The 24,348-nt window shown below is 41.9% G+C and overlaps 1 protein-coding gene across 4 annotated transcripts in view; it reads left to right on the plus strand.

Annotated features, from left to right (window-relative positions):
* MAPK8 (mitogen-activated protein kinase 8) overlaps positions 1-24,348 on the plus strand; it is a 50,055-nt gene that overhangs the window by 17,655 nt on the left and 8,052 nt on the right. For 3 of the 4 annotated variants that reach the window (XM_073588267.1, XM_073588270.1, XM_073588268.1), the window contains exons 3-7: positions 894-1,023; positions 2,225-2,283; positions 2,441-2,579; positions 3,110-3,275; positions 10,719-10,790. In XM_073588267.1, coding sequence (XP_073444368.1) covers positions 894-1,023; positions 2,225-2,283; positions 2,441-2,579; positions 3,110-3,275; positions 10,719-10,790 — 566 coding nt within the window. Of the gene's footprint in view, positions 1-893; positions 1,024-2,224; positions 2,284-2,440; positions 2,580-3,109; positions 3,276-3,847; positions 3,920-10,718; positions 10,791-24,348 lie in introns of all 4 variants that reach the window. The other variant, XM_073588269.1, reaches the window with a different exon arrangement.

Below are 24,348 nucleotides of genomic sequence, written 5' to 3' on the forward strand. Positions count from 1 at the left end.
GGGAGGAGAGTATAAGCTTAAATATTTTATGGGGGCCAAGCAAGGGGTATGACAGGAAGTTGCCCAAGTAGTGGAAGAAGTTTTTTGTTTTATTTTCTTTATGCTGGCAGTCCTTTATAATCACAGCAGGATTACAATGAAATCCAACACTTATGTATAGATAATAGTGTCCACCATTTACAATAGGTGATTTCACAATTCACCTTTTCTCTCTCCCTGATCAGTGATTTCTTGACAAGTCTCACAGCCTACCTTGAAAACTCTCCTATAGAAGCCAGTGCTATCTGTACTATAAAGCCTATCAAAGCTGTTAACGCTTAACCCTCCCTATAACTCTAGAACTCTTCTGTTCTATGCTAGATCATTAATGAGAGGAGGATATAGCTAACGATTTACAAGAGTACTCCCCCCTCTAGTACATTTATGTCGTATCCTGTGGATAAGCATAGCACTGAGCTAAAATAAAATGGCGCCAGCTTCTACTTGCTGCTGTGAACGGTGCATGACAGGAGACGGGCAAATATCACAGCCGATGCATGGTGATCTCCTATGTCTGCTGTTTTTTGCTATGTGCAAGTGTCATGCTGTGAAACCTTGCACACGAGCAAATCCAAATTTCAGCCACCTGTGGCAAAGCAGCAACAACAACAACAACAAAAAATTATGAAAAATAAAATTGATCGCTGTGTAGTGGGGGGGGGGGGGGGGAGAGTGGTGCACATTACCATTGTAACTGGGGCTAATGTGCCAGTGTTTCAAGGTAATCTTCCCTGTGTTTCACAGGAGGCGTTAGTTTTCATAGGATCAGTGCAAGACTTATTTCCTTCACCTTATAAAGTCCTCAGCCATCTCTATTGTTATGAGTAATTGGCTTGTTTTATGTTTTTCCTTAGTGCTGCTTATGATACTGTTCTTGAGCGTCATGTTGCCATCAAAAAGCTGAGCCGGCCCTTCCAGAACCAAACGCATGCTAAGAGGGCCTACCGAGAACTTGTACTCATGAAATGCGTCAATCACAAGAATGTAAGTCTAGATTAGGGGTTAATGTCAGCATAAAGCCTCATCAGATAATCTGAGTAACTTAAAGGGGTTGTGCAGGCTTGTGGTTCACGTCTCCAGTCACTACAGACATGAGAATCCTCACAGCATGCATAGCACTGTCAGGATTCTCTGGCCCCAGAAGTGGGCGGTTAAGGGTTCACACAGGTATGTTATTTGCATACTTCTGTCTCATTTCAAGTATACATAGACTGGAGCAGCGTGCTGGGGGAACAGGGCGAGGTAAGTAGTGTTTATTTTATTTTTCTAAATGCCAGTAGCTCTGGTAGGCTAGCATTGTGGGCCATCACACTTAGTGGAGGAGAGTTGGCATTGGGGCCACCATACTGTGTGTTTGCGTGTGTGTGAGTTGACTTTGAGGGCCACCATACTGTGGGGGGGTGGGGAGTTGACTTTGGCATCCACCATACTGAAAGGGGGGGTGTTGAAGCATCATAGTGAGGAGCTGTGGAAACGTCATACTGAGGGGCCATCATTCTGTATGGGGGCAATGAGTCTGTGTGGGAACATCTTACTATATGGGAAATTAGACTATGTGGACCATCCTACTGAGTGGTTACCATCAGAGTGAGTGGGGGGAATTACATTTTTGCTATGAGTCGCCATGAATTTTTTTTGTACGCCCTTGTTCAAATGACTTCTATTGAGTGAGGCCACGCACGTTTAGTTGGCACATGACTTGTGGTAATTGTCCCATCGGCACCTAAAAATGCTGAGCATGCAGCGATCTTGATGCGTGGATTTACTCATTTGCAGTCACATACAGTGACTGCAGACTTGAATCTCAAAAATGGACAATCCCTTTAAAGTAAAGGGTACTTGGTTTAGTAACCACCTAAGTAATTGTCAGTCATGTAAGATTTCCTAAATTCATGACACCTGGGGGATTGCGTTAAGAAGCACTACTCTAGATTGCCAGGAAATGAAATATTCTTTTCTGCCCTAAATCAACCAACATGGAGGCATCCCCCTAGGCTGACTAGGAATGAAATATTCACCAATCACTACATAGATCACCAGTGCTGCTGGTAGTATTCTCACTACTACCTTGGACCACAATACAAATTTATTAGAAATCCTTTCGCTATTTTCGGTTGTTTGGATGTCTTATTTGATCATTTGAGTCCCAGATTTAATTTAATTTCTTGTATTTTTTTTCCACCAGATAATTGGACTATTAAATGTCTTCACACCACAAAAGTCTTTGGAGGAATTTCAAGACTTGTAAGTTGTCTGACTTTTATGTCACGGTCCGGGTAGTTGGTTATGGGTTCATGTCCTCTTTAAAGCTAAAGCTTTGTGATGTTTGGTGTCTGGCGATGTCTTGCTTTAGCTATATTACGAGGTTTTCTCAACATTCATGGAATATTCTTCCTTCCAGATACATTGTGATGGAACTTATGGATGCCAATTTATGCCAAGTTATACAGATGGAGTTGGATCATGAGCGCATGTCCTATCTTCTATACCAGATGCTATGTGGTATTAAGCACTTACATTCTGCAGGCATCATCCACCGGGTGAGTTGGGCCTGAATGAGGTCTATTCTTCCCTAGCTCACAATTCCCAGTAGTGGGAACCATTGTATGTATTTGTGTGGCTGCATGTGATTAATAGGGTGGGTTTCCAGTCTAAAAGTATTACAGTCCCTTTAAAAAAAAAAAAAGGGATAAAAGTTGTCCAGCTTTTATACTTTTTATTCCAGAGAACTGAATCAGATGAACTGAGAATTTGAGAACCGCAGCATTTTTTTTTTTAAATATGCACAATGTCAATTCTTTCTGCATTTTTGCATAATCTTTTGCTCATAGAAGGCAATGAGAAAGGTGAAAAAAAAAAAAACACTGCAAAAAAAGTTTTTCTGGCCTTTTCACAGCATTTTTGGTAAATAAAAATCAAACATGTAGTGTTGGCAAAGCACACATGTAATCCACACAAAAACACGCTGCAGAAAACGGGCATTTTAAATGGAGCGCTGCATGTGAACATATCCTTAATCATAATTTACAGATTTTTTTTTTTTTTTTTTTTTTTTTTTTTTTCACTCCAGGATTTAAAACCAAGTAACATTGTAGTGAAATCTGACTGCACCCTAAAGATCCTTGACTTTGGTCTCGCCAGGACAGCAGGCACAAGCTTCATGATGACCCCTTATGTTGTGACCCGTTACTACAGAGCTCCAGAAGTGATCCTGGGAATGGGATACAAAGAAAATGGTTAGTCCGCTCCCTCCCCTCGTTCACATATATTCCGTTATGACAGAGTTCACACTTGTGAGCAGGCTGTTTCATCAGTGGAGGCATCTCTGACAATTAGCAGTCACTAGTCCTATAGTCCAGTTCTTCCAGCCATCTGCTTTACCAGCAGGAGCCCAGACCATGGGTACCTTCCTCTTAGTTCTGTCTTGACTTTCCATGAAGTTGCAGCAGGTGAATTATTAACCGTAAGCCTTGAATGGCAACAATGGCTTCTATGCTTTTGATGCTGTCATAAAGAGTCCTCCAGCAAGATGGCACACCTGAAACACAGCACTGATCTCTCCATTAACCCCGGTGATGTTCACACACATTGACCGGCATCTGAAAGGTTAATGACGTGCTAACCCACTCTGCATTGCACTGTGCTCCTGTCTTTCTCATGCTGACCTCTCCCCTTTATCAGGTTCTGCCTGCACTTGGCTGTTCACTTGTTTTCACTGACACCTCTTTCTCTCTTGCTTCTGCTTTTTTTTTTTTTTTTTTTCCTTCCACCATCTGTTTTTCCCCTCTTGCGCTGTCACCAATGATAGTGGACTTGTGGTCCGTGGGGTGCATAATGGGAGAAATGATATGCCACAAGATTCTCTTCCCTGGAAGGGACTGTATCCTTGCACACTTAAAAATGGTTGACACCGAACACATTTACTTTATCCACTGGTGTGTACTAATGTTTTCATGCAGTTTTCTCTCCTGGGACTCGTGTACATCCACATCCTGACTACTCTTTTCACTGAGTATTAGGGGAATTATTTACTGCAATTGTCTAATATGTTCTCATTGTAGAAGAAGATCCTGCTGACCAGAGCTGCTTTAACATCTGCAGAATAAAGCCATTGGTTTCCCCCATAAACATAAGAATGTAATGTAATAGCCCAATCTCCTTCATGGTAGCAGATTATCTCACTGTGGAGTGAAGGATTGAGCATGCCCTCATACACATAGGCTGACCCTAAGAACTAGTATGTCTCAGATGAAGAGAACCTGCCAGGTCAGATAATGCTATTGACCGTCAGATATGGAGTTTATTTGCAGGTTAATAGCGTTCTGAAGGTGCCCGGATCAAGTCCTGAAAGTGCGGCATCAGGGAAAAAAAGGAGCTTTATTCCTCCCAGGCGCCAACAGCTTTTATTTATGCCGGCGTCTCTTCAGTAACTGCTCAATACATAGTAATTTAATCACAGCTTTGCCTTAAATCAAATAAACCCATAAATCACCAGGGTGTGTACCATAAATACTGAATGATTTATCACTATTTGGCTACCAATAATAAAAAATGGCTCCAAAAAATGGTACTCTCAACTTAAAATAACATTTTATTGATTAACAATTAAAAGACATATACAAACAGGTTTATATCCAAAAAATGAGAGGCTAAAAAAGCCCCGGGGTATCCTCCAAAAAGGTCCATCAATATGATATGCAGCCCTATTAATGATGTAAATTCATTATGCAGTGCCAAACATATAAATATACATTGTACTTTGATGCAACCTAGGCAAATAGCAGCAGAGAGATATCAATGATAGGGTATGTGCAAAACAGACACACCGGACCTGTTCACATATAAAGTACCGCTATAAAAGCATGTCAAACAATCAAAGTGCAGGGCTTTCCAGTGTCTAATAACCCCTACTGTGAACCGCTGTTAATGCCAAGGCTCCACACCAAATAATCACCGCTAGTAAAGTAAATGGGCAATCATACCTAATGTGGACACATGGAATCCCCCGGGCGTCCCTCTGCCCTCGATGTGCGTTTCACTGCCGCTTCTTTTTTTTTAGTCCCTCTCATTTTTTGGATATACACCTCTCTGTAAATGTGTTCTAATTGTTAGTCAATAAAATATTATTTTAAATTGAGAGTTCCATTTTTTGGAGCCATTTTTTATTATTGGTAGCCAAATAGTGATAAATCAATACATAGTAAGCGGTAGCTGTAATATACTCCAACACAGACTGACAGCCAGCTCTGCAGTTCATCATTGCAGTCGGCTGTCAGTCATCGCCTGTACATGGTTACAGCCGCCACTCACTTTGTGCTGAGTGGTGACTGTAGCTGTGCTGGCACGTCTGCATAACTGAAAGATGTCGGCTTTCAGGAGGAATAAATATTTCTCCCTGGTGCATAACACTAGTAACCTGCTGATAACCCTGTATTGGCAGTTTAATAACATTATCAGACATGACGGGTTTCTTCTTAAATCCTCCTATTCCGAGGGTCATGGCTAATATCTTAGATGGGGTTTCTCACTTCTTTACTCCTCAACACGACAGGTATAATGATCGGTGTTGGATTCCAGCATACCCAAACCTTTATTCCCACAGAAGATGATCTGCTGCCATAGGTCGAGCACTTATGTTTATGGTGGAGTCAGGAGATATGTAAGTCTATCGTAAGGACTTGTTCATCTACTATGGAGTGGCTTGAAGATAACTATGAAATTGGCATGTGTTTTAGGCATGGCCTCAAATCTACGTGGATTTATTTATTTATTTTTTTCTTCATGGTTTTAAAATCCACAGCATGTTCTTTATTCCCGATTGCCCAAGACATATCTGTGCTGTGTGAACAGTGCCTTCTTCTTTCCGGATGAGATTGGATTGTACACAGTTTGTACCCTAGTAATGCATGCCTGTGTGCTCCTTCTATACATGCTCACACGTTGGTGTGTGTGTCTGTATACGTCGTGATTTCCTTTCTTTTTCACGTTAATCCCAGGAGAGGAAATGTGTTTTTTCTTTTAAGCTGTAAAATGTGACCGGTGCAGTTTGTGCCCCTTTACCTCTGTAGTAGTAGCAGTGTGATCCCTTCTTACCCACAATACAAGCTTTTCTATATGTATATCCATTGCTATGCTGGGGTCTGTTTTGCGAACACGCTTTATTTTCTCCTAAATTCTTGGACTTTGTGTATCCCGACCCTTATATGTGATGGTTCGCACACTTTCTGCTTCTTTTATCATATAGTAGCCATGGACTTCATTCACCACATGTAAACTGCTCTTGGAGCTATGCCATTGTGACTGTATAGGAATCTTCTAGCAATGTATACTTTGGGTAAAATTTGTTGCCATGACTGTCCACAGATCTGTTTCCAATGATATCTTTTTTAGATCTGTATTTTTACTGCCTGCCTCTAAACAGAGGAACTATTGCATATGGTAGCCAGATACCAGCACTCGTTTTTGTAGAAGAACTGAAACGATAGTTTTTTTTAATTTTGTATCTTTTCTACTTTCACTTTACTCTAGTTTTGATACATCCCCTTTATACTAATGGCTGTAGATTAGCGGAGAAGGTGTCTTTACATATACACATGGTATATGGAATTGACCATGGCAGCAAGAACAAAACATTGCTTGATAAACATGAATGAACTGAAAACCTGAGCTGTTTTCATGACTCCTGGGTGTTCCCATTCTGTTCTGTGATGGTATCTTTAGTTGGTCCCCACTAATTGAAAATGTATTACACGTCCAGTGGAAAAGTTATGGCATGGTCTATTACAGAAGAGTTCTTCAGGCGGCCCTATAAATCACACTGAGATTGGAAGCATGGCATGGGCTGGCCAGCGGCTCTTCCATTCGGAGTGTGTGACACCTGAATACATGAAGCTGTCATGCTCGGGTGATGAAAGCAACCCGCCAGTCCATGCACTGCATTCCAATATTGGTCCAGTTTTGGGCCATCACTGTTTTATTGGAGATAGTGGGGAGGGGGTTGCCACTGACTAGCTGAGCTCCATTGACTTTGATGATCCCTGTGCTTCCTGAAGCAGTTTACCTGTGGTGAAAAAAGTTAGAAACCTGTAATTGTCAATTTTTCATCCCTTTTTTTTTTTTTTGATCGCCCAGTCATATCGGCAAGAGAGTAAGAGCAGTGATCAGGGTGCGCGTGTCTGAGATATAAGCTTTTTTTTTCTCCATTTTCAGAATGATCCTTTTTTGGGAAATACACAACTGTAATGTTTTCGTTATTTCCTCTTTATAAGATGTGGCACTGCCCTGAGACTGCATGGAGCTTCCCTGGTTATATGACTGCATATCTCAGCTGTGGTAGTAGACCAATGGCTACATAATACGACATATTTGCCATTCCTAAATACAGTGCAGGAATACACGGGGCAGGTCGTAGTCTAACAATGTCACATACACTTGGATGACAGGAGCAAAGGATGTTATTATCACCTCCACAGAATTGCCTTCCTCAAGTTGTCTTAAACATGGCTATATGAATAGATACAGGTAAATGGGGGCCGTTTCTTCCCAAATACATTCTGTAAGGGTGAAGACTGTTTTATAAAAAAAAAAAAAAAAAAAAAAAAAAAACTCCGCTTTACTCGACTCTGTGGAGACCCGCGAATGGTGACTAAAGCAGTTTGTGTTTTTTATCCCCTTACTGACATCGGACGTACTATTACGCCAATGTCAGTATCCCCCACTTTGATGTGGGCTCAGGCGGTGGGCCAACCGCAAAGCTGACGTGCCTGCAGTAGCCGTTGGTGGAATCGCAATCCACCAGGGGGCTATTAACTAGTTAAGTGTCGCTGTCAAACTCTTGACAGCGGCATTTAACAAGCGCTTCCAGCCATCACCGGTGTGTCTGCATGACAACCAGAGGTTGAGACCTCTATGGTTGTTAGTGCTGGCTTGTGGTGAGAGCAACAATAAATAAAAAAAAAAAAACAAAACAAAAGTTCAAATCACCCCCCTTTCACCCCAATCAAAATAAACAATAAAAATAAAATCACACATATTTGGTATCACCGCGTTCAGAATCACCCGATCTATAAATAAATAAAAATGATTACCCTGATAGCTAAACGGCGTAGCGAGAAAAAAAAATCAAAAGACCAGAATAAGGCTATGTGCACACGCTGCGGATTTTGCAAAAGACCTGCGGTTTTGTCCTGCGGTTTTTCATCTCTACAATGGAGGAGATGGCAAACCGCAGCGGAATCCGCAGAAAAGAATGACATATCAATTCTTTCTGCGGATTGGAAGCGCAACAAAAACCGAGCGGAAAATTCCGCACCGTCTGCACTGCGGTTTCCATTTTCCATAGGATATAATGGTACTGTACAACGCAGCTAATTCTGCTGCGGATCCACAGGGCCAAAACCGCTGCGGATCCGCAGCATGTGCACATACCCTTACGGTTTTTTTGTTCGCTGCGACATTGCATTAAAATTCAATAATGGGAGATCAAAGATCCTATCTGCACAAAAAACATCAGCTCAGTGCACAAAAAATAAGCCCTCAACCAACCTGAGATCACGAAAAATGTAGATGCAAAGAGTATCGGAAAATGGCGCGATTTTTTTTTTTTTTCTTTAGCAAACTTTGGAATTTTTTTTTCACCACTTAGATAAAAGAGAACCTAGACATGTTTTGTGTCTATGAACTCGTAATGACCTGGAGAATCCTAATGGAAGGTCAGATTTAGCAATTAGTGAACCTAGCAAAAAAGCCAAACAAAAAATAACTGTGGAATTGCACTTTTTTTTGCAATTTCACCGCACTTGGAATTTTTTTTCCCTGTTTTCTGATACACGACATGGTAAAATCAATGGTGTCGTTCAAAAGTATAACTCATCCTGAAAAAAAAAAAGCCCTCACACGGCCATATTGGTGGAAAAATAAAAAAAGTTATGGCTGTGGAAAGAAGGGGACCGAAAAACGAAAACGCATAACTGAAAAAAGCTCCGGTCATGAAGGGGTTAAAACAAGATGCAGCTGAGGAACATGGGTTTTCTTAAATCTGAAATCCTTAACTTTTTGGGCGCAATTTTTTTTTTATATTAAGAATATGTATATTTTTTGTGTGTGTGCATGCAGGTGGAAGATGTTTTGCTATCGATAGTCTTCTTTTGCATTCTTTGCCCATGGGTGATGCAGTCCTGTCACAAATGACTTCCACTATTAATACTTGTTTTAAACGTGTGCATAAAACATTGGGTTATAGCCCGCATCATTGTGGTGTAATGATGACTACGTGATTTTTATTCCTGGAGGGTTGTTTAATGCTAAGCCTATGAATTGTGGAGATCATATCGCGGAAGCTCCATAACTTTAAGTATAGCTTAGCTTAAAAGTGGTCAGACATAATTGGCTTAGATTTGGCTGAACCTACCAGTTATGATGATGGGCCCTAATTTCACTTGTATTGGGTGTTTGGCTCATGTTCAGCGGCAGAGGGGGAGGCTTGGGTTCTTTGAATTTTATATAAAAATAATGAATTTTGTTCTCTAGGGAGATGAGCAGTCACCCAAGGTGTGTGGGGGGGCTTACTCCGCTTTCCCTTTTCAGAACATTGCATGCTTGGCCATACTGAGCTGACCGCTATTAAGTGTTTCTCCATATACATGAGATGTTAATCTGGAGTCCTTTGGCAGATTCAGTGTAATTTTGCAACATTGACCATCAGAGACCTCAGATTGCCATGACTTTACACCACATGTAGCTGGATCTGCCAGTGGGCCAAAAGAGTAAGGGTACCGTTACACTTAGCGATGCACCAGCGATCCCGACAATGATATGGATCGCTAAGAGGTCGCTAGTGAGCTGCTACACAGGCAGATCTCACCAGCGACATAGCAGGGGTCGGGGGTGGCTACTTACCTGTCAGAGGCGGCGATCCTGACGTCCTCCCGCCCGCGTCCACGCGTCGCTCGTCGGCGCCACAGGAAGCGCCCGACGAGAAATGATCCAGGACCTTCTCGCGCGATCAGCGATAGCCAGCGAGGGAGCCGGTCTGAGGTAAGGATCACATGTAGCGATATCGCTGCTACGTCACAAAACCAGTGACGTTACAGCGATATTGCTAACGATATCGCTATGTGTAACGGGCCCTTAATTGTTGTGTATGACCAGGTTCCCATGGATCACCACCATCACATCTCCTTCATTGATTACCAGTCACAGCAGCATAGTCTTGTTAGTGGCCATTCCCTTTGATGGCACTGTGCCTGATAAACAATGACTTGTATGTGGCTTGTTATCATGGAGCAGTTGTGAGGATTGGAATTGCTAAATGTACACATTGGCCATTGTCCACGGCACATAGACAATAGACATTCTATATCGTTATCCTCCTATGGTCTTCAGGGTAACCTTGCTTGTAGGATAAAATGCAGTCATCAGCCTTTTCCTTAAGGATATTAAGAAGCCATGTAAAATGCCTGTTTTGTACCCTTTTTTTTTCTTTTTTCTTTTTTTTTGTTTTATAGAAAATCCAAAAAGTTGCAAGTTAATCCGAACTTCACCCGGTTGATATCTGCAGTCAAATAACCTGGGTTTTCAATGTGAACTTTGCATTTTCTTTGGTCACACTCCCTTGTCTTTCTATACTAGCCCTACATTGAAGGCCATTCTCTGTTAATTGCCTTGCATTCTGTTTTCAGTTGACATTTGGTCAGTGGGTTGCATCTTGGGAGAGATGATCAAAGGTGGTGTGTTGTTCCCCGGCTCAGACCGTATCCTTCCCATTGGCTCTGACAACCCATCATTCACTTCCCAAACCTATAGAACGTTTCCATGTTCCAGTGCGGGGCATTTCAGCAAGTTACTGTATAGGTGGAGACTCATGATCTTCTTGTAACGTTGGGGTGCTTTTAATAGATAGTAAACTGATGTGATGTTTTAGTTCTTGGCTTCACTACTATTTCTGTTCTTTTGTTTTCAATTTAATAACACACTTCATCTTATGTGGACCTTATCCGAGACGTGCTGGATAAGTAGCCTGTTATTAACTCCTTATTCTGAACTAATCTAGAATGGGGCGTGTTGTGTGTTTGCATAAACCTTCCCAGCTAAAATAATATTGCCACCGGTTTAGGCATGTTAAAGGTGAGACCTTCTCTAAACCAGGCACTTGTCAGGAGATCAACCATTATTCCCAGTACCACAGTAACATAATTGCCATATGTGTAGGCAGGGTTTTGGAGTTGGTAAGCCAAACCTCCGACTCTGATTCCTCAATTTCCATGACTCCGACTCCCTCATACCAGGGCTGTGGAGTCGGTAAGCCAAACCTCCGACTCCACCTCCACCAAAATGGGCTCCGAGTCCACAGCCCTGTGTGTAGGACAGGGAGGGTGGTGATGGATAATGTGAAAAATTTGATTACTCAAACTCCTGCCCTCTATTTTGTGAGCAAACAGCTATAATGGCCTTGCAGCCACTATTCGCTTTAGAAAGGCAAATGAGTACTGAAAACATTAAGGTAACATTTTAGGGTTGTTGGTTTTTTTTTTTTTTTTTTTTAATATTTCTCTTCTCACTAGTTCCCCAATACGTGTCATTCATAATTTACCTTTTTATGGAGGAAAATGATCCAATATCATGTCTGTGAATGGTAAAATTATGTGAACCTTTGCTTTCAGCATTGGGTGTGATGCCTTTGTGAATCAATAACTGCATCTAATGCCTCTTGCACACATTCAGTATTTGAATTTTTTTACCCCAGTATTTGTAAGCCAAAACCCAGAGTGGAACAGTCAGAGGAAAAGTATAATAGAAACATTTGCACCATTTCTGCATTTATCACCCACTCCTGGTTTTGGCTTACAAATACTGGGGTAAAAAAATCACCAAATACTGAATGTGTGCATGTGGCCTAATTGTTCCTAGTAATTACTGATCAGTCCTGCACATCAGCTTTGAGGAATTTTAGCCAATACCTTCCTATAAAGCAGTTTCAACTTTTTTATTTTTTTATTTTTTTTTTTATTTTTTTCTTTTTCTTTTCTTGTTGGGTTTTCTCCCATGGAATGCTTGCTTTGGGTCCTTCCACAACATTTTTATCTGATTAAGGTCAGGACTTTGACTTGGCCATTCTAAATCTTTTTTTTCTTTTTTTTTTTTTTTTTAACCATTCTTTTGTGGAACAACTTGATGCTTTGGGTCGTTGTATTTCTGCATGATCCACAATCTCTTGAGATTCAGCTCATGGACAGATGTACTGACATTTTCCTTTTTAAAATTTGCTGATACTAGCTTGACCTCTGCAAAATTTTTGCACATTGGTCGTCAGGGGTGCAGGCGACTTGAGAAAAAGCAAGCTGGTCAAATGTAAGTGTATTTCATGAGATGATGAACACAGGCAGTTATTTATATATGTAGATTGGTAATACAATAAATTGGTTTGATAAGTAGAGGCCAAAAAATATCTTCCGGTTGAGGTGCCACCTGCAGGTCATTGTGTCTTTCTGTAGGTTTATGAAATTAATGTTTAAACTGTTTTTAGTGATAAAATCGTGAATGTGTGGTTTGTTTGGCTCTTTTCTTGCTGAAAGGAGCAAGTTTACCTTTGAAATGGTGTATCATATGTGTTTGTGTGGGGCGAAGTAATCGCCTATAAAGCAGTGCATGTATACAAATGTGTTTGCATATGTGACTCACCTGCAGTAAAGTGTGCAATCCTCCAATTTGGCTAAAATAGGCTGGGCAAGCAGTTCCACAAGCTGAAAAGCCCCCCAAGGCAAATGTTAGGATTTGTTTATGTCTGTAAGCAGCTTCGTGGTAGTGTGCTTTGGGGTATTGTGGTGCCATCTGCAGGTCATTTTTCCTTACTGCAGGTTTATGAAAATGAATGTTTAAACTGTATTTTGTGATCAAATTGTGTATGTGTGGTTAGTTTACCTTTCAAATGGTGTCATTTGTGTGTGTGGGTGCAGTATGAACGGAGATACAAAGTAATCACCGAAAAACAGTGTTTAGAAATAATAGAATAGATAATTCAGAATTCATTGCTCTATCCCTGTCACAGATGTTGCAAACCTGATGGTACCACCCCCATGTTTCACAGGTGGTATGAGGTTTTATGCTGTAATGTAGTGTTTTTTCCTTCTCCATTCATAAGACTTCTCATTTAAACCTAAAAGTTCCATTTTGGTGTTATCCAGCCACAAAACATTATTCTAATAGCTTTCTGGCTTACTTATGTGACTTTTGGTAACCTGCAGATGGGCAGTGGTGGGTTTTTTTTTTTTTTTTTTTTGGTCTGGGAGACTCACATTGGCCAGTGTGAGAGAGGACTTTACTCTGCGAGGTAACCTCTAAGTAACTCTTATATGCCGTGCTCTTGGAGTGATCTTTGCTGGTCAACCACTCATGCATGCGGAGGGTAATAATGGGCATGAATTTCTTCGATTTGTACACTGTGTGACTGAATTAGTGGGGTTCAAACTCTTTAAAGATGAATTTCTAAAGTTTTTCAGTTTCATGCTTATCAAAAACTTTTCTTCTGAGGTCCTCAGATCTCCTTTGTTCATGCTATGATGCCCTTTCACAAACGTGTTGTAAAGGACAGACTTTGATAGATCGATGTTCTTTAAATACAGTAGGTTGCCCACTCGCACCTGATGGTCTTTGCATTGATAGAGAAATAAATCTGGTATTTTCAATCAAATTTTGTACTGCTGCCACTCAGACTTGTGATGATATTTGATCATGTTCCTCATTTAAAAATGAGTCTTAATTTTTACTTTTTTTTTTCCCCCTTAATTTGCTTTTGTACCCTTTTTTAGGTCAAATTTATGCAGAATCATTGCAAATTCTGAAGGGTTCACATTTCAAGAACCTCTACTTTTTATACAGTGCCTTGCGAAAGTATTCGGCCCCCTGGAACTTTTCAACCTTTTCCCACATATCATGCTTCAAGCATAAAAATACCAAATGTAAATTTTTAGTGAAGAATCAACAAGTGGGACACAATTGTGAAGTTGAATGAAATTTATTGGTTATTTTAAATTTTTGTGGAAATTCGAAAAGTGGGGCGGGCAATATTATTCGGCCCCTTTTAACTTAATACTTTGTTGCGCCACCTTTTTCTGCGATTACAGCTGCAAGTCGCTTGGGGTATGTCTCTATCAGTTTTTTACATCGAGAGACTGAAATTCTTGCCCATTCTTCTTTGGCAAACAGATCGAGCTCAGTGAGGTTGGATGTAGATCGTTTGTGAACAGCAGTTTTCAGCTCTTTCCACAGATTCTCGATTGGATTCAGGTCTGGACTTTGACCTGGCCATTCTAACACCTGGATACGTTTATTTGTGAACCATTCCATTGTAGATTTTGCTTTATGTTTGGGATCATTGTCTTGTTGGAAGACCGATCTCCGTCCCAGTCTCAGGTCTTTTGCAGACTCCAACAGGTTTTGTTCAAGAATGGTCCTGTATTTGGCTCCGTACATCTTACCATCAATTTTAACCATCTTCCCTGTCCCTGCTGAAGAAAAGCGGCCTCAAACCATGATGCTGCCACCACCATGTTTGACAGTGGGGATGGTGTGTTCAGGGTGACGAGCTGTGTTGCCTTTACGCCAAACATATCGTTTGGCATTGTTGCCAAAAAGTTCGATTTTGGTTTCATCTGACCAGAGCACCTTCTTCCACATATTTGGTGTGTCTCCCAGGTGGCTTGTTGCAAACTGTAAACAACACTTTTTATGGATCTTTATGGAAAAGTGGCAAGAAGAAGCCATTTCTCAAAGGCCAGATTTGTGCAGTGTACGACTCATTGTGTTGTCCTATGGCTAGACTGTCCCACCTCAGCTGTAGATCTTTGCAGTTCATCCAGAGTGATCATGGGCCTCTTGGCTGCATCTCTGATCAGTCTTCTCCTTGTTTGAGATGAAAGTTTAGACGGACGGCCGGGTCTTGGTAGATTTGCAGTGATATGATACACCTTCCATTTCAATATGATCGCTTGCACAGTGCTCCTTGGGATGTTTAAAGTTTTGGAAATCATTTTGTATCCAAATCCGGCTTTAAACTTCTCCACAACAGTATCACGGACCTGCCTGTTGTGTTCCTTGGTCTTCATGATGCTCTCTGTGCATCAACAGAACCCTGACACTATCACAGAGCAGGTGCATTTATACAGAGACTTGATTACACACAGGTGGATTATATTTATCATCATTAGTCATTTAGGACAACATTGGATCATTCAGAGATCCACAATGAACTTCTGGAGTGAGTTTGCTGCACTGAAAGTAAAGAGGCCGAGTAATATTGCACGCCCCACTTTTCAGTTTTTGCATTTCCACAAAAATTTAAAATAACCAATAAATTTAGTTCAAGTTCACAATTGTGTCCCACTTGATTCTTCACCAAAAATGTACATTTGGTATCTTTATGTTTGAAGCATGATATGTGGGAAAAGTTTGAAACGTTCAGGGGGCCGTATACTTTCGTAAGGCATTGTACATGCAATAATTTGAGGCTATTGCCTCTTCTTAGTTTGTGATCTCGCAGTGACACTCTTGAGAACTTCATGCCTTTATGTTCTTTCAAGGGGGGGTCACCAACCAAGTCTCCAGAATCTCCTGTATGATGTGTGAGGAGTGTACCACACAACTTTTCTACAGGAGGAAGGGTATGTCAGAATCGCCTATCAGTTACTGATAATTGCACAGCTCCTGTCACAAAGCGATGATTTGTTCAGAACATTAATGAGACAACCCATGTATTTGGGCCCTGCAATGTACTAGTTGTGCGCAGAGTGCTCTTCTTTTGCTAAATCTATTCAACTATAGTGCTTTTTAAATCAGTGACCTCAAAAGTACTCACTCATAACTGCTAGTCTTGGTTCTCCTTGTTAATGCCAACACCCACATACCCCATTAATAATTACCTTTTCCCGCTTCTGAGCTGCTCCTCTTACTGGAAGAGCAGGATCTAGACGGTGAATGTGAGAGCTCTATGCCTCTTGCATCTTCCAGGTTCGGCACTGATTATTTTAGCGAAGGGACAGCATAGTTTTTGTCATATTGCCTACATCAGAAAGTTGATGCTGTTTGGCAGTGCTTTACAGGGTGTTCAAATTGGGCAACTCCTGTCCTTATATTCTATTAGGCATATGGATGTCCAAGACCATTGCCAACTCCTCTGTAATATATGGGCTCTTTCGACCATTCCTATTGGAGTAAGAACCTTTTATTTTAGATTTCTCCTGGAGCTGGGGTAATGTGAATGTGTTGGTGCTACCTGGCCCTCCCCTGTGTAGACAAAGTGATAACATTCTTGCAGTCTGCAGTCACACCTAGAGGCAATGACGAGCTTATTCCTATGAGAAATTTTTCAGTATTCTCTGTCCCATTTAGCTGTGACTGTTGGCAGCCAGAATTGTATTATATGATGTTTTTTGTAGGAAATGCAGAGCTCTGGATCAGAGGAACTGAGCTCGGACTGCTAGCAAGATAGGAAGAAATCTACACAGAATGCTTCCCTTTAAACCATTTTTATTGCCATCAATCATCGGAAGATGTCCTATTGTTTAAATTGGGTTTTTGGGTTAAATCCTGTATTTTATTTCTGGCATTTTTTATATAATTTTACAATATTTATAAATAAAAAAAGAAAAACAAAAAAAAACAACCGTAAATTAGTAATCTTACAATTTTCACAGTGGCTACTTGGGACTTGGGGTTTGTTTTAACTTCTACTTCCTGTCTTTTCAGGAAGAGTTTTCAGCAAGGCTCCATATAATCTGTTGTTGAATTATAATTAGATTTGAGCAAATATGTTTGGAATTGGTCGCCGAATCTGAATTTGCCATATTCGTGCCATATTGGTACACTATTTGCACCAAATTTGTTTGTTTTTTTTTGAACCAAAGATTTTTTTATTATATTCAAATGCCGTTTACATTACATGCAGGCAAAAGCCTATGCAAAATCCAGAACATATACAAAAAAAAAAAAATATACGACATTCGAGTTACCCCCCTCATAAGAAAGCCCCCCCTCCTCCCTCCTCCCTCGCCCCCCCAGCCTAATTGCCATAAGACATTCTCAATAAGGTTGACTCTACTGCAACCACTTAGACCAAAGTTTTTCAAAATGCACCTCTTTGTGTCGTCGTCTATAAACTCTTTCTTCTAACCGAACTACATTGTTCACTCGTACAATAAATTCCCCAACCGTCGGGGGCTCGGCATCGATCCATTTTTGTGCGATCAGTTTACGGGCAACATATAAAAGTTTTGCTATAATTGGCTTATATGCATTTCCCACAGACACTTCCTCCACATACCCCAACACACACGTTATGGGGTCCCTTCCCACTCCACATTGGTATATCTTCTCAATTTGTTCAATAACCTCCCCCCAATATGAAGAGAGTCTTGGGCAGGACCAGAGCATGTGTAACATTCCTGCGGGCTCAACTCTACATCTTGGACATTCCGCATTGTCCCTCAGGCCCATTTTTTCCATAAGTTCCGGGGTTTTATACGTTCTATGTATGATGTACAGCTGCGATATCCTACCCGGTTCACTCAATGAAAGTTTGGGTATATATTCTAATATAGTGTCCCATATTTCATCTTCTATCTGTCCCACTTCCCTCTCCCATTTAGCTTTTGCCTTTAGGGGAAACCTAATCATGTGGGAGTACAATAGGTCCCGGTAAATGGTGGAAATAACTCCCCTCGTACCCCCAGACGCGCACACATAATCCAACACAACATCTTTTTGTACCGTCATATGTGTCATATGTTTCTGTGCCTGGAATGCATGCCTGAGACCGAGGTATCGAAACTCCCCGCTGCTCGAGAGCCCAAACTCCTCTTTTAACACAGAAAATGGCTTGATTTCCGTCCCCTCCAGTAACTGCCACATATATTGCAATCCTTTCCTCTCCCAATCACCAAAATCCTTCAATTTACACAGTTCTGATAGGCTTGCATTATCCCAAATAGGCGTGTATGTCGTCAATTCCCCAATTCCTCTGAGACTTAATATTTTGCCATATTTTATGCATTAACCTAAAAGTAGGTAGTCCTTTTCCATGACTCACAAAGCATCCCGCCTCCAGACTCTGTATTAATATTTTTTTATTGGTCAGTTGGGCCAAAATTTTTCCCATAACATTTAAATTTCCCTCCTCTTGCCAACCTCTGAAGTGCTGCCCTTGCGTTGCTATAAAGTATATCCATGGGTTTGGTGCCGCCAGCCCTCCTTCCTCCTTCCCCCTTTGGAGCACTTCCAGTTTAAGTTTTGCTTGTTTTTTCCCCCAAATTAGTTCCCTAAAAATAGTATTAATTTTATAAAATCTTCTCTTTGGGATCCACACCGGGGTATTATGGAGAATATACACCAACTGAGGCATCATTATCATTTTAAGTAGGTTCGTCCTCCCTACTATTGACAATACTAGTTTACACCATGCTGTCATCTTGGCTTTAAGTTTAACTAATAAAGGATCCAGGTTTAATTCGAGAAATCTAGATATAGGCATTGATACCCATATTCCGAGGTATTTAAATTCATTAACTACTTTCAGCTGTCCATCCACCCCACCTATATGTGGACATCCCAATTCCCGGTCAATCCCCATGATACATGATTTGTCCCAATTAATTCTCAATCCGGAAAAGGATCCAAATCTTTCTATAAGGGCCATAACCTTAGTCAACGAATCTCCCCCATCTTGCAGAAAAAGGAGTATGTCATCTGCATATAGGGCAATCTTTTCCTCCAGATTCCCATATCTGAAGCCCTGTATTTCTGTGGAGTTACGAATTTTAATCGCTAATGGCTCCATCGCCACCGCAAATAGCAACGGCGATAAGGGGCATCCCTGACGAGTTCCTCTGAACAACCCAAACGACTCCGAGGTCAAATGCCTTTCGTGCATCCAGCGAGGCCACCACCCTTTCCCCTTCATTATCTGCCGGGAGTTGTATATTAAGAAAGAGTCTACGTAGGTTAATGGCGGTAGATCTATTTTGTAAAAAACCCGATTGGTCTGGATGTATCAATTTTTGAACAACCCCAGACATTCTTATCGCCAACATTTTAGCTAATATTTTAACGTCTGACGTCAATAACGAGATGGGTCTATAGGATTCAACGGATGAGGCATCTTTCCCCTCCTTAGGAATAACCACAATTACGGCCTCCCTCATAGACCTCGGCAAAGCCCCTCTCTCCGCTGCATCTTCAAATACCTCCTTAAGTTTAGGTGCTACGACCTCTATTAGTTCCTTATATGCTTCTCCCGGGATACCGTCAGAGCCAGGTGACCTATTATTTGCCAATGACAGAATAGCCTTCTCCACTTCCTCTACAGTAAATAATTCTTCCAGATTCTGTTTATCAGTATCATCTAACTTAGGTATCTCTATCTCTTGTAAGTATCTATCCATTTCTTGTTCTCTAACCCCCAATTCTGAGGTATATAATTTTACATAGTATTCCCGGAAACATTCCAATATCCCAGAGGTGGCTTTATGAGTTACCCCATCCTCCTTGACAATTTTATATATCTGTGTGGACCCTTTCTGCGCCGCAGATATCACTGACAGTAAGTGTCCCACCTTTTCCCCTTCGTCATAGAACAGTGCTCTCTGGAATGCCCTTTTCTTGTCTATCCCTTGTAAATATAACTTATTTACTTCTTCTTGTGCTTCTTTTAATGCCTTTTTAGTGGCGATACTGGGCCTACGTATCATTTCCTCCTCTGCCCTGCTCAATCTGTCTGTAGTCTCTTGGTTTACCTGTCTCGTTTGTGTCTTACGTCTCGAAATATCTCGTATGAATAGTCCCCTTAAATATGCTTTCATGGTATCCCACACTATAAGTGAGTCAGCAGAACCTTCATTTAATTGGAAGAATTCAATAAGATCTTTGTTAATAATTTCCATATTAAGACATTTGAGCCATTCCGGATGTATTGTCGCCCCTACTCTCCTCCTTTTTCCCAGTCTCAAACTAACTTCAATTGCCTTATGGTCGGAGATAACTCTCTGTAAATATTCCACCGTCCCAACTATTCCGTCCATGCCCCTGTTACCTAATGCTAAGTCTATGCGCGATAAGGCATGATACGAGGACGAATAACACGAAAAGCATTTGTTCCCCTCATTCCGCACTCTCCATAAGTCTATCATACCCATCTCACTAACATATGTCCCGAATGGAGTCATCCTATCCTTCCTGGGGTTAATTCCCCCGATTCCCACACGATCCCAATACTCGTTCATGACATTGTTAACGTCCCCTAATATTAACACCGGACATTCCCCTCCCCTCCCCGTCCACTCAAAAATCTCTTGTAGTTTCTTTTTCGAATATGGGGGTGGAATATAAAGTGCCACTATGATCACACATACACCAGAAATTCGGCATCTCAGGGAAACAAACTGCCCATCCCTATCTACGTAAGATTCAATTTCCTCGTAGTGAGCATGAGAATATATCAGTACAGAGACTCCCCTCGCGTAGGCCGAATACATAGAGTGATAGGCCCGGGTAATCCATTTTTTCTCTAGCCATTTTTCTTTTCCTTTAATCAAGTGAGTTTCTAGTAAACACGTAATAGCTGGATTGTGCTTTCTAATTTCTGCCATGACTGCCGCTCTTTTACTTGGATCTGAAACCCCCCTCACATTCCAACTTAGAATTCTTGTATCACCACTCATTATGTCCTATGAACATCAGTTGTAGTCGGTCTCTTGTAGTCCCTTTATCACATTGCAGTATGAAAACTCTCCCACAACATAGCCCCCCCTCTCCCCTCCTTCCCCGTATAACAGATTCTCTCTCTCCAACGAGAGAGGGTGCAACTGGCACCTAGCTACTGTGAGCCCTCGAATAGCCACTGAACCTCCTTCACTTGGGCGTACATCGCTCCCACCGTCACATACAAACATGCCCAATAGGCCACATAACTTTTTCTAACATGGATAATTCAATAAACAAAAAAAAAAAAACCAGGATCTACGACCCAAAAATAGATCTGAGTACCCAGGCGTCGCGGGGCACAGATTCAAAAATAGAGAAAAAATGTCCGAAAAATTCTTCTTCTTCAGCCTTTTCCTTCTTTCTCAGCCCTTAGTTTGGAGTGGTTGATTTCCATCCACTTGACGGCCTCCTCTGGGGTTGGAAAAAACTGAACAGACCCCAAAGCTGCTACTCTCAGTTTGGCGGGATATAACATAGAGTACTTCACTCCCAGCACTCAGTCCTTTCTTGACCTCGCCAAATTTCATCCGCATTTTCTGAACCTCTGCTGAATAGTCCGGATATATTTCAATACGGCGTCCATTAAATGAGGTCCTCCTTCTTCCTAGCCTCCCGGAGGATAGTCTCTCTATCTCTGCAGTTAAGTATCCTGGCCAACATTGTACGGGGGACACTACCCGGAGGGAGGGGTCGCAGGGGAACGCGGTGTGCTCTCTACCGCAAACACCCTGGGGAGTGTGTCTCTGCCAATTTTAGATAGGATCCATTGCTCAGTAAAGTCAGTGGGGTCGTTACCCTCTACTTTTTCCGGGAATCCCACAAATCTAAGATTGTTTCTCCTAGATCTATTTTCTAGATCATCTTGTTTTAAGTGCACTTCTGAAATCTTTTGCGTGTGCTGGTTCTGAGTTTATTGCATTTTATTTACAGTGTCCTCAGTGGTGCTCACTCTCTCTTCCACAGCACCCATCCTAGCATCCGCCTTGTTTAGTGCCTCTTTAATTCCAATAATTTCTTCCTTAATATTATCAACCCGGCTGCTCAACTTAGTCAGTGTTTTTTTACAGAACAATACCACCAGAAAGACATCTTTTAAAGTTGGTTCCCCTTCAGGGCCCTCCTCGTCAGCTTCAGTATCCTCCTCTTCAGATGCACACTCAGAGACAGTGACTCCCCCTCCCCCCTCCTCCCTGCTTTCAGCCTCTCCTGCAGCTTCGTTGCTCATTCTCTCTCCCTCCAGCACAGTACCTTCTCCGGTGCCCCCCTCATCTTCCCTTGCAAAGCGCTGCAGCTTCTGGATAATTTGTGACCTTCTGCCATAGTTCTCAGTCAGTCTCTGTGCCTCCTCCACTCTCCCGGCGCCATCTTGTGCAGCCACACTGCCGTCCTCCCCGACGTCTTTCTGCCTCCTCCTCCCCATCTCCGCACTCTTCTTCACTCCCGGTGTCTCCACTCGGCCCTCGGGCACCCACCACAGCAGTAAGTGTGCACGGGTCTCTGTTATGTCGGCCTATTAAGGATTATTCTTCAGAATGACAGTGGAGCTCCTCAGCCTCACGTCCTCTCACATCCGCGCCAGGCCACGCCCCCTCACGCCAAATTTGTTTGATCAGTTACAAACATATTCGTTCATTTGTACTCCCATTGATATTCAGCAAATATTGGAAAAACAATATCGGGACTGAATTTTTAAAAATTCGCTCAACTCTAATTCTAATGACAGGTAACGCCTCTGTAAAGAAATAACACATAATCCCCCAATCACAATAGGTGATGTCACAGCTGAACTTGCCCCCCGCTCCCTTCACAGAGACCTTTCTTTAGATGCCTGAATGCAAAGATAGCCACTAAGGTCAGACTCTGACCAAATGTACATGTGATGTTTCTTGAAACAGTAAGGTAGTCTACAAAAAGTTTCTGTAGCCAAAGTGAAAATTGCAAGAGATCTAGTTTTCATTTATTTTTAAAGGGGTATTCTTAAGTTAAATGGCTTTAAATGGTTATACAACAAGACAAGCAAGTTTACAATTTACTTGCTTTTTCGATCTGCTTTAATTCTCTTATGATCAGTGCTTTTATCTCTCATGGTGCACAACTGGTTTCCATGAAGCTTGGCAACCAGTACCTGCCCAGACAATGGCCGAGAGTGCTCATTCTAGGAGAGTGGTCAGCTCTTTATCCCTGCTGCTTCTCACACTCACAAGTTGTGTGCTTTTCCAAATGCCTTGTTATCTCTGTGAAAATCTAGTGATAGTGTAGACTCGGGACCTAACCACTGATGGTGTGTGTGTTACAGCAGAACTGGCTCTGAGCTTTATAGTTCTACAAATGCTACAGCACTGTTGCTCACGAGAGTTGTCACGTAATGAGAGCCCAACCCTGCCAGAAACCAGGAAGTGAGGAGACTCTATAGCTGTGACCTGCTTAACTCCCAACTTTAGAATACCCCTTTAATACAGATTAATATGTAAAAAAAAAAATTGCCAATATTGTTTAAAATTTTTTTTGATGGTTGCTGTTTTTTTCCTTTTAAGAAGGATCTAGATAAGCTTGAACAATGGGCAGCGACTAATAGAATGGTATTTACGAGGGTGAAATGCAAGATTGTACATCTGGTCAAGAAAAACAAAAAACATCTACAGAATGGGAGGAATAGAACTAAAGGCCCCGTCTCACATGGCAATCTCGCTAGCGAGATCGCTGCTGAGTCACAAGTTTTGTGACACATCAGCGATCTCACCAGCGAGATCGCTGTGTGTGACAGCGGTCAGCGACCGGCCCCCCTGCCGGTATCGCTGATTGCTGCAAGAAACCTCTGGACATTTTTTCGTCGCTGATCTCCCGCTGGCCAGCACGCATCACTGCGTGTGACAGGCGGGAGACCAGCGATCAGCTGTAAAATAATAAAAAAAAAAATAAAAAAAAAATGTTTTATTCTCACCTTCCGACGTCCCGCGCAGTCTTCCCGCTTCTCTCCACGCTCCCGGTCCCAGTAATCCTTTGCAAGAATGACCGCGAGACTTCACGATCCTGCGAGAACGGACGTCATCGCGGTTATTCTCGCAAAGGATTACTGGGACCGGAGCGTGGAGAGAGGCGGGAATGCTGCGTGGGACGTCGGAAGGTGAGAATAACAATATTTTTTATTTTAATTATATTTTTGACATGAATATGGTATCAGCGCTAACGAACACAGCGATGCCGCTCGGCATCGCTGTGCTAATCGCTGGTGAAGCTGTCTGTGTGACAGCTCACCAGCGATCACATAGCGACTTACCAGCGATCCTGACACGTTGATATCGTTGTCGGGATCGCTGGTAAGTCGCTATGTGTGACTCCAGCTTAAGCAACAGCACGTGTGAAAAAGATTTGGGTATACTAATAGATCACAGACTGCACATGATGCAGCAGCAAAAAAGGCAAACAGTTCTAGGATGAATTGAGAGGCATAGAGTCTAGGTCACGTGAAGTAATCATCCCCCTCTATCTACTCCTCCTTGGTCAGGACTCATTTGGAAAACTGTATACAGTTCTGGGCACCACATTTTAAAAAGACATTGA

Source organism: Dendrobates tinctorius, unplaced genomic scaffold (assembly GCF_039654945.1).
Source record: "Dendrobates tinctorius isolate UK_male_01 unplaced genomic scaffold, ASM3965494v1 ptg000103l, whole genome shotgun sequence".
NCBI classification, from domain to species: domain Eukaryota; kingdom Metazoa; phylum Chordata; class Amphibia; order Anura; family Dendrobatidae; genus Dendrobates; species Dendrobates tinctorius.